This window comes from Bidens hawaiensis, unplaced genomic scaffold, assembly GCF_021521415.1.
Source record: "Bidens hawaiensis isolate Kalapana, Puna unplaced genomic scaffold, B.hawaiensis_p1.1 tig00005663_1, whole genome shotgun sequence".
Lineage (NCBI taxonomy): Eukaryota > Viridiplantae > Streptophyta > Magnoliopsida > Asterales > Asteraceae > Bidens > Bidens hawaiensis.
In genome coordinates, this window is record NW_027491369.1 from 1,198,843 (window position 1) to 1,209,293 (window position 10,451).

At 36.9% G+C, this 10,451-nt stretch overlaps 1 protein-coding gene across 1 annotated transcript; it reads right to left on the reverse strand.

Moving 5' to 3' along the window:
• Positions 1 to 3,604: 3,604 nt before the first annotated feature.
• LOC143630464 (putative LRR receptor-like serine/threonine-protein kinase At1g67720) lies at positions 3,605 to 8,666 on the reverse strand. Its single transcript, XM_077099468.1, has 14 exons — positions 8,329 to 8,666; positions 7,653 to 8,190; positions 6,672 to 7,183; positions 6,461 to 6,590; positions 6,317 to 6,388; positions 6,161 to 6,229; positions 6,004 to 6,075; positions 5,840 to 5,908; positions 5,383 to 5,555; positions 4,893 to 5,273; positions 4,739 to 4,804; positions 4,472 to 4,658; positions 4,264 to 4,396; positions 3,605 to 4,179 (listed from the first exon to the last, which is right to left on the reverse strand). Exons 1-14 carry the CDS (start codon positions 8,399 to 8,401, stop codon positions 3,862 to 3,864), a joined length of 2,793 nt encoding a protein of 930 aa, XP_076955583.1. The 5' UTR covers positions 8,402 to 8,666; the 3' UTR covers positions 3,605 to 3,861.
• Positions 8,667 to 10,451: the final 1,785 nt, after the last annotated feature.

The window sequence follows — 10,451 nt, forward strand, 5'->3', positions numbered from 1 at the left end:
TTCTTTGTTTATTGGTCATTCAAAAAAAAGTTGAAAATGAGAGAGAAAATGTAGTAACTTTTAGGGGGTGTTTGGTACAGAGAAAAAAAATGAGAAGAAATGGAAATGGAAATAGGAGAGAAATGGAATTGGAAAGAAATGGAAATGGAAATAGGAGAGAAATGGAATTGGAAAGAAATGGAAATAGGTGGAGAATTGAAAATCATTTCCTTTGTTTGGTAGAATAGAGAAAAGAAGTGAAAATCATTCTCCTTCTCTCAACCTAACTCTTCCAGCTGCCACCAACTCCACCTTCTCCTCTCTCTCTCCGGCGACCGTTCTTCCTCCTCTATCTTCTTCTAATCCACCACGGCCACCAACCACTAAAACCACAGCTGCCGCCAACCACTCCGCCGCGATTTAGGGTTGCTAGTTGCGAACGGACGGACGCCGGTCGGAGTAGGACGCGACGGAGTAGGGTTCCGCCAGTCGGAGTAGGACACGAACGGATGTTTTTGCCTACATCATCGCCGGAGTTGCTAGTTGCAACGCGACGGAGTAGGGTTCCGCCGTGCCGGACATCATCGCCGGGTCGGAGCAATGGAAATAATACCATACACACTTTTTGCCTACACCGAGAAGACAGATGAGTAGAGCAGAGAAGCGATGGTGGCTCACAGAGAATTCCATTTCTCTTCAAAATGGAGAGAATTGGATTTCTCAATTTTTTGCCTACACCCAATTCCCAGAGAAATCCAATTCTCCCCCCAATTCTCTACCTAATTCTCCCAAACAATGGAAATCCAATTCTCCACCCTCTTTTCTCTCTACCAAACACCCCCTTAGTGTAATTTTTGATATAGAACGGAGAAATGGATGTGAATGCTCTTATACAACAAAAGAAGGATCCTGACGGGTAGTATAGTATGCCCCTCTATTTATAGGCCATGAGTTGTATATATTTTACGTCACTGTCATGTAAGCGATATGCTTTAATTTAACCATCATTTCACAAAGGTACTACTATACCCATTTGTCTAAATTCAATGCTTTAATTAAAAAGAAAAAACTAAAATAAGATGGGCGACTGGTTGGTTTTCAGTTGCCCATAAATAGGGGTGCAAACGAGCCGCTAGGCTCGAGCTCGGCTCGTTTAACTTACACGGAGCTCGAGCTCAAACTCGGATCGTTTCGAGCTCTATTTTCAAAGATTGAGCTCAACTAGTGAGTATATTTTCAAGCTCGTGCTCGGCTGTTTACTATTTATTAATTAATTTTAATAATTAGTTTTATATACTTTTTTTTCAATAATAAATTTATGTATAAAATAAATATTTTATTTATTTGTTTTTAGTTATTTTTCATAATATTATATATATTAACTATAATTATTGAATATATACATTAAAAATTATATTATATAAATGACATGCTTGTTTAGGCTCACGGGCCGGCTCGAACTCGATAAATGAAACTCGGATGCGGGCTCGTGTATTAAACGAGCTTATTTTTAGGCTTAATCTCGATTAAGCTCGGCTCGTTGACACCCCAACCCCAAACCTTCCTTTTGACATCACAATCTTCTTGTAAAGCTTTGGTGAATTAACATTTGGCGCCTCTCTTTAACGCGCCTATGTAATGATCTTCATCAGATTAAAGGGTGATGTCGTCCCATCGTTTCTCCACTGCACATAGTCTTTGGGGTGAAGGTTTGATTTCACAATAGGGAATCAAGTGATTTTAATAGGTGTAGTTTAGGAGCCGTTATAAAAAAAATAAAAGGAATCCAAATTCACTATTCTTTGTCATCTAAGCTCACTTCTACATATTTCACCTATATAATATTTCAATATATGTTATACTCGATGTTCTTTGTAACCTTAGCCTGACATAAATTTTTTATTTACCTTATCAAAAGGGTGTTTGGCGGGTTTCCATGACTATAAGGCAAAACAAAAAAACTATATTTATGTCTAAAACTATCATCTAACCACATAAACCCAAGTATATTATGAATCAAGAAGAAATCTGAATGAAACCAAATTTTATAAATGTAAAGATATAAAATAATCAACAAAAACTGTCTCAAAGATCTAAGCACTAACATATATCATAACGATGAACATCTAAGAAAGAAATAATCTGTTGCATACATATTTTCATCAAGATTAGCAAGACGTTAGAAATCAAGCGATTAAGATCGAGTGGAATAGATAGAAATATTATAATAAGACACTAGATAGCCTTGAGAACATGATTCATAAATTGAATTGAGCATTTTTCAATCGGACGTAGAGCGATTTTCAAGCATTAGTTATTTCTTTTTCACTTTAAAATTTTCAATAAGAAACAAGTTTGAAGGTTGTAAATAATATGTTTTGTAAAAAAATTAGTAGTTTTTAGACAAACGTGTAATAAGTTGTAATTTTTTATGAGAAATAATTTTGAAATGAGATATAATAAACATGTAAACAAACTTCTGGTATTCTAAAAACTTGAAGTGGACAAATAAAACTATAAAATTAACAGAATTGGAAACGCTTAAAGATTTAAAGAATTTTATACTCATATTTATGTGTGTTTTCTATATATTTATATATTGGTTCATATATAATTATATAGAAAATAAATTAAAAATATTCGAGTCGAATCGAACAGAGTAGACCTTTGCTCGTTGCTTGGCTAGTTTACAAACCAAACCAAACAAACCGAGCGGAGCGGCTCGTTTACAATCAAGCGAAAAAACGAACGAGCATTTTCCGAATAATCTCCAGACGAGTGGTTTGGACAACCCTACAATCAGCCGAGTCCAAAATGCAACATATAATCCAAGTCTTGAGCAAGCCTAAATCTAAAGTTCAACATCAAACCACGCTCTACTATCCAGCCCAAAACATATACATAGAAAACATTAGACAACTAACCAACTCATTTTGATATAAAATTGATAAAGACAAAAACATGTTATTTTCAACAATATGTTTTTAATAATTACAATACTTTAATAATTGCTTTAATGCCTTAAAGATTGTCTATTATTTATCATGTAAAAACAAAATCAACAATGTGAAAGTTGAAACACCTCTAGAACAAAAACATGCATGAGGCAGCATGTGTAGGTTTGCTTCAACATATATACTTAGTAATAAGAGAGGTACTAAAACAACCAAGCAAGTGGCTCATAGTCATATCGGATAACACCACAGCACAATCTTAAAACACAATAATAATTAACTCCATTGCCTCTCACTTCCTATACTCCCAACTTCACACACATATATCTCTAATAAACTGTTGATGTTGAATTAATATGTAGAGTTTGGCATTTGATTACATTGATAATGACTAAGTAGATATGTAAAACAATAATCATAGAGTGTTAACTACAATTTGTTTCTGGGATGTTATATTCAGACACCATCCCCCTGGTGGTGTTTGTCAGGGCCTATGCGGACTATATGAGTCACAAAGATGCCACACATAATGTCATGGTGTCTGAATATCTTACGCCTTTGTTTATTTTGTCAATATATTGCAGCTAATCATTGTGCCAACAGAACTATTGGCTACAATTTGTTTATTAGTAGCCGATACATGATTTAGACAGTTTACATTAAAACAGTTCTCTTTTCACTTTCATTTTCGCGTTACAGTTATAATCATGAAAGTTTTGCTCTCATTAACATCTAAAATACTTATACAAGTTGGAACAACAATAATAATGTATGTGCTAAAGTGTGATGAACCATCATGGTTTCTAAGGCCTTGATATATTTATATAATTCATTCATTTTTCCAGGAAAAAAAAACAGGCGCGATCACGATCAGTCTATGTATCAGAGTTATAATCAGATGAGTATAGTAACACTAACACACCAACTATTATCTAGCAGATGGGAATAAGCACTCATTAGAAAGGTCTGGGCTCTCAATATCTAAAAAGGTAGTTAATAATGTTTTCCTTGAAGATTGTGCTCTCGAACTCTCCGAAGTTATCTTTCCATCATTCCCTTTTTCAATCTTTATTGCATCTTGTATTGCCAATATTATTTCTTGCATTTTTGGCCTTGAAGAACCATGCTGCTCCACACATTGGATTGCCACTTCCGCAATCCTCCATACCGACTCGATCTTCACATCGTTTGCTATTCTCGGATCTATGATGCTCACAACATCTCCTTTTCTAATCATAGACCGCGCCTACAAAATAATAATAATAATGATTCGATATTCAACACTTTTATCTAAATATTAATTCTAGTTCAAATTCCAGTTCCAACTCACCCAGTGAACAATGCTCCAATCCGCCCCATATTCTTCTGGAGATACAGGCTTTCTACCCGAGATAAGTTCTAACAGAACGACTCCAAAACTATAGACGTCACTTTTCTCAGTCAGCTGTTGGTTAGCATAGTACCTGGTTAAGCAAACTCGGGTTAGTTAAGTAAGATTATTAGCAAGTATAAGTTAAACTCGGTTAAAGATAACTTACTCAGGGTCAAGGTAGCCTACGGTTCCTCGTGCTACACTTGATATATGTGTCAAGTCTTCTTCAGTTTGCCTAGAAAGCCCAAAATCCGACACCTTGGCTCGCATATTAATGTCCAAAAGTATATTGCTAGTTTTTATGTCGCGGTGAATAATACTTGGGTTACAACCGGTGTGCAAATATTCAAGACCTATACATGTTAAACTTTATGTCACATTTTACTTGGAAAATATGTAAACATATTAGAAAACAAAATAAATTTAAGTTGACCTTTAGCTGAATCTTCTGCGATTCGGAGACGAGCTCTCCAGTCCAAGTGCTTCTTGTTGACTTTATCTGTTTGCATGACTCGTGTTAACTTCTCCACACATTCAAGAAAATTGACACATCTATTCATTTAAGTGGTTAACATTTAACAACATACCGAGTACATGATCGCGTAATGTTCCATTGTGCATGTACTCATAAACCAGCATGTGATGATGCTCCTCTTCGCAGTATCCTATTAATGGTACTAAATTTCTATGATGAATCCTTGACAACAGAGCAACCTCAGTAACAAACTGGTGGGTCCCATGGCTTGATGAGTCAGCCATCATCTTAACCGCCACCTCCTTTCCATCTTTCATTTTGCCATAATACACAGGCCCAAAACTTCCTTTACCGATTTTTTTTGAGAAACCACTAGTAGCTTCTTCTATCTCAGCAAGCGAAAAGTAATATGATACACCTTCATCCATTAAACTTCCACGCGCCACTGAGTATGCGGTTGATCCTATAATACTCTTGCGTGACGATATCACCCCTGAAGTAATGATCAATTTCCCATTATGCCACATTAGATAAACCGGACTAGAAACAGAAGTAATAGAAATATGGAAGGTTTGTAACTTGTAAGTTGTAAGATTACTTACCTTTATCATCACTTCTTTGAGTCGGTACTTTTTTTCTAAAATAACGCAGTACTAACAAGCTTCCTAAAAATAAAATAAACAGAAGTGCAAGTACTCCAATCGAAATCCCGAGTATCAACTTATAATGTGACTTTTTCTTCCCATGTTTGTGTAGACCATGATTACCTTCATAGCTGCAATAATAAACCTCATGGGAGTTAAAATGGATAAACAAAGAAGTTAGTTAAAAAGGAAATGGGCCAAATGGGCTCAAAGTGGTCCAAAGTGTATAATGCGAATTGGGCAGAAGAAATGTTTCGGGTTGGCCCGTTTCGACCCGTTTGAATATTTCACTCTAAAAGGGGGTGGCGGCGCAACTTGTTGCCCGCTTACCTGCCTCTTTATTGTAATTGAATCCTTTTATTTGAAATGAAAAATTGTTCATCGGAAAAAAAAAAATAGAAAGAAGCATACTTACTCAAAAATTATCTTTCTGGTTAATAGTTCTGGTGGTATATCCCCAGTCAGAGAGTTGTTCTGTATATATCTGCATGAAGATTGGTTAAATTGACCACATAATTAAATAGTTTTAAACTTTGATAAAGATATTAAAATTTAAGTTTTGCAAAAATCACCACATACAGTTCTTTTAAGTTTGGCAAACTACCAAAGTAAGGCGATAACGGACCAGTCAACTTATTGTCCTCTAGATGTCTGCAATTTGACCAACAATACATGTAGTCAACAAATACTATTATATGTTATAGAATGTGAATAGAAGTCAAATGACACAACTTACATAATTGTCAATTTATCAAGGTTACTCATATCAGGGATCGACCCGTTTAGAGCGTTCCCATTTAACCACCTTATAAAAAACAAAAAACAAAACACCACTAGTTCAGGGCTAAAACGGTAAAAAGACTCGAGTCATTTCTAGTTCATTGACACTTACAACTCAGTCAACTCTTCCAAGTCTTTTATCCCTGATGGAATTTCACCTTCCAAATTCAAACCTGACAATGTGCTGTTTAATCATATTAGTATATATCTATAATCTGACAGATATTGAAATAAACACAGTGATATATGAACTCACAGTTTGGTGATTCTTGGAGGATTACTTGAGCTACAGGTCACCCATTCCCACTGAACCGGGACACACGGATCTCCATCTTCAATCAAATCTTCAATGTCAAACATTGACCGAAATGTTTGAAGGGCATTCACTTCAATAATAAATAATAACAATAATTAGCTTGTATGCAATGCCTCATTAGTTTCACATACAATTAAAAAACTTGTTTTACCGTCTTTTCTCTCGGTTTTTGATGATATCAGTACATATTTACTGATTTCAACTGCATTCAGAAGCGGTCCTTGTGTAGAATCCGGTGTCTTTTTGAAAGAAAATGAAAAAACAAACGACAATGTAACATTCATATAACTAGGTTCATACAAAGTGTAGCTTCCATTTGCATTTTCTTCTATATTCACCACAGCATTACTATAATCAGGTATATAAGGATCCTGCATTGTGAATTTCCGACTCTCGTTTTCTGGTAAATCTTGAATTTCTGCAAAATATGCATAGGCTCGAGCGTTTGCAGGGAAATCTTCTAAATTTAATCTGTAACTTAGAATCCCTTGAGTGCCTACAACTGCGGTTTGCATGACTTTCATAGGTGGATATTCTCTTGTATTCGTGTTTATTTCTTTTGTTGTATTGATTCTCACTGTACCCGGTGCTACTCCCACAAGAAAGTTTTGTCTTTTTGCAAGATCCGAATCCCATATCCGGTCATATGGGTCATCTGGGTACCTAGTAATAAAATTATAAACTCATTCAATATCTACAAAACAATTATTCTTTTGGAAACTAGCATCATCCCTTCATATGTTTATGATATGTTCATTGTCTGATATAAAGGTGCCAAAATGGGATGGATCCGCTCAACTCGAAACACTTTTTGTCTAGTTTTGTTTAAATTTATATATTAATAAAAATGTTTCAAATATAGTTACAAAATTATGTATTTCATCAACAATATTTTTGGATAAAATGGTTATATTCATTAAAATTACATTTTTAGCAATTTTCAACCCATTTGGCTTCTTCCAAAACTTATAATATTTTAACAATAATATATTTTTAAAAGATTTTATGCATAAAAAATGCTCTTTCAGCAGCTTTCAAGTTTCAACCAGTTTGATCAATCCGAACTATTTGGCCCATTTCTTGTCGACTCCAAACGGGTCGGGTTCAAAACAAAGATCGGTGTGGAGCATACCTTACGGCTTCCGTGCTTGAAGCACCAAAATTGACCCTAGCAGCCACCTTTAAGTAAAAATTATCCTCAAAATCAGTCGCATACATAGAAAGATTCAACGGTCTGAGCTCGAGTGTTGACAAAAACGGAGCACCCGTCGTAGCACAACACAAACACACATCAATGGAGCTCGAAGGCGCTCTAATAATCATCTCCTTAATGTAAACAGTTGATGCATCCAACACACTAACAGTAGCCCATTTAGTTGCATCCAAATAAAGCTGAAATTTTGGATATGTGTTTTCGCTTTGAGAACTACCATACAAAAATGTCGTCCGGATTAAATATCTGCGTCTTTCGGTTGTGTTCAAAGTGTAACAATACTTCTTATTGTCTATAGGGAAATCTCTACGCCTTTGATACTGAATTGAGTTGGCATCCGGGTTCTCAATCTCCACTGATGACCCATGTTTGATTAACCCGGTATCCGAAACCCATGGTAACCCGGTTTTGAGATCACTATGATTACTAGTTCCTCCACAATCAAGACTTACAAATTCTGCATTTTTTTCATCTTATATGATCAAAAATCTAATCTTTTTAAACTTTGGTTGAAACCCATGTTACAAACTTTATAAAAAACAACAATAACTAAAGAATCTTGAAATTTGGTGTAAAAATCAAGATTTTAGCATACCTGAAACTTGAGACAGTAGAGGTGGGATTCCGCAGGCAAGTAATATTAATATTATATGAAGAACAAAACCCATGAAGGTTGAGATGATCAGGTACAAAAGAGGTGTGATTTGTGTGAAAATGGTAGCATTTGAATGAGTGTTGAGATGTTTGTATGTAAGGCTACCCACCACTTGCAAGTGCAAGTCACCTTTTGTGATTTGATGAGTTTGTGTGTAATATTCATTCACATTTGTCTTTTTTTCATTATTTTTCAAATCTTGCTTTTATTTGCTTTCTTGTGGACAGATTCTCAGGTTCTTTTTTGAACTTCACCTTTTCTTGCTTTGGTTAAGAATAATAATAATAAGAGGATGTGATACCAACTCACTCAAATAAAGGTGAAAATTAATTAAACATCTATCCTGTGATCCTTTTTATTACTTTTTATTTAAATATTTAAAACCACCTTTTTAAAATCAAACATACTAGAGTTTTCCTAATACATAAGCCCTCGAATATATATGGGTGTATTGGTGTTTATTTATCTTTGGTTCTTAACAATTATCTTTTGGTTGTTGTCGGTTTTAACTAATGAATTGCTTATTGATGGTCTTATCTTTTTGAAGAAACACTAGGTGACCCCGGGCAGATTACGGATAATCTGGGGGTTAAATAGATGTTTCCCACAAGGATGAGGTCCAGCAAAGAAAGTTGTTCTTCAGGTGACCTGCAAAACAGACACCGTAAGCTCGTCACTGAGAAGGGGGGGTTCCTCCTTGTGACCACCCTCCGGCGTGAGAATCAGACTAGATTGCTCTGAATATAAGTATATATTAAGATATTGCTAGAGAAGATAAGATAATGAGATATCAGATGATGTCCTTACCATTCCAAGGTGTTGGAGTATTTATAGCCGAAGGTAGGTTTCCAAGAAGGTACAGCCGGCTGAATAGTATCCCTGTTCTACCAACAGTGGGCTACGCACAAGCCATGCTGGTTGGTGGATAGGCTGCGGCCGATAGTGATAAGGCCGGCTGTATACTGTTCCTTTACTGCCGGCTATGCACTGTTCCACCAACTGTAGGCTACGCACGTCCCACAGTGAGGGTTGGTGAGTAGGCAGCGGCTAATAGTGACAAACAGTACTAGAGGGTGCTCCTCCTCGTACTGTTGTCGGTGAGCTGTCACCCTGTGATTGGTTCATGGGCTGTTTTGGTCAGATCTTCTATTCTGCCCATACCTTGGCAGGTATAGTACAAAAGATCTTCCAGAAGCATACGGACTGGCTCATTTGGGCGGGAGTATTCCCGCCTTGCTCATTCCTTCAGATGACATTACTGAAGTATCGAGTTAGTGCCTTGTGCGTGTAGCCTTGCTATCAGTGCGGGTAGCCTTCCCTGATGGCTTGTATCCGCAGCTGCGGGAACAAGCAGGGTACTTCACCATTGGGAGGCTTTCCCCGTGAGAACAGCTGGCGTACTGCGCGTAAGGTCTTCTCTGAGCATGGTGGGTCCTGCGGAAGCAGTTGGTCCTTGCGCAGACGTCCCTCTTCAAGGTGAGTCTTGCGGGTCCAACTGGGCTCTGCTGGGGTTTTGAAAAGGGTTTTTAGTTTTAAGGTTTTCCGTGGGGATTCTTCCCGCGGTTTTCCTAATGTCACGCAGAAATTCCCGACTTTTCTGCTTGATCTTTGTGTATGAAGCGGGTAGGTCTGTAACCTCCTCGCAAGTCAGGAGCGTTGAGTCCCACTTGTGTGGATTCTCCATGAGGTTTTGGTAGTTTTGAACATAGTGATCAATTATGTTAAAACCACCAATTCCATCTTGGAGTTTCAAACAATATAGTTCTCGACGTTCCCGCTATGCGGGGATGTTATTCCCGTTTCCGCAATCATGGCCCAGAAGATCCTTCTTGGTTTGAATTCCCTGCGGAGCGCTAAGTATGTGAAGGGTTTTGCCTTGACACTGTACCCGCACTCGTCTTACGGTTACTTTACTTCCAAGATATTCTTGGCGTCAATTCCCTGCGGGTGCTAAGTATGTGAAGGGTTTTGCCTTAACACTATACTCGCACCTGTCTTATAGTTGGTTGCCAATGTAAGGGGTATTTTCCCGCTTACTTTTGAATCTTTTTGAAATTTTGAAA

What these genes read in the sequence shown, in the direction of transcription:
- LOC143630464 (XM_077099468.1), bottom strand. Translation starts at nt 8,401, where the DNA reads ATGGGTTTTGTTCTTCATATAATATTAATATTACTTGCCTGCGGAATC. An exon ending in TTGCCAAACTTAAAAGAACT is followed by an intron (nt 5,909 to 6,003) that starts GTATGTGGTGAT and finishes ATCTTCATGCAG; the next exon opens with ATATATACAGAACAACTCTC. An exon ending in ACCAGAAAGATAATTTTTGA is followed by an intron (nt 5,556 to 5,839) that starts GTAAGTATGCTT and finishes TTATTATTGCAG; the next exon opens with CTATGAAGGTAATCATGGTC.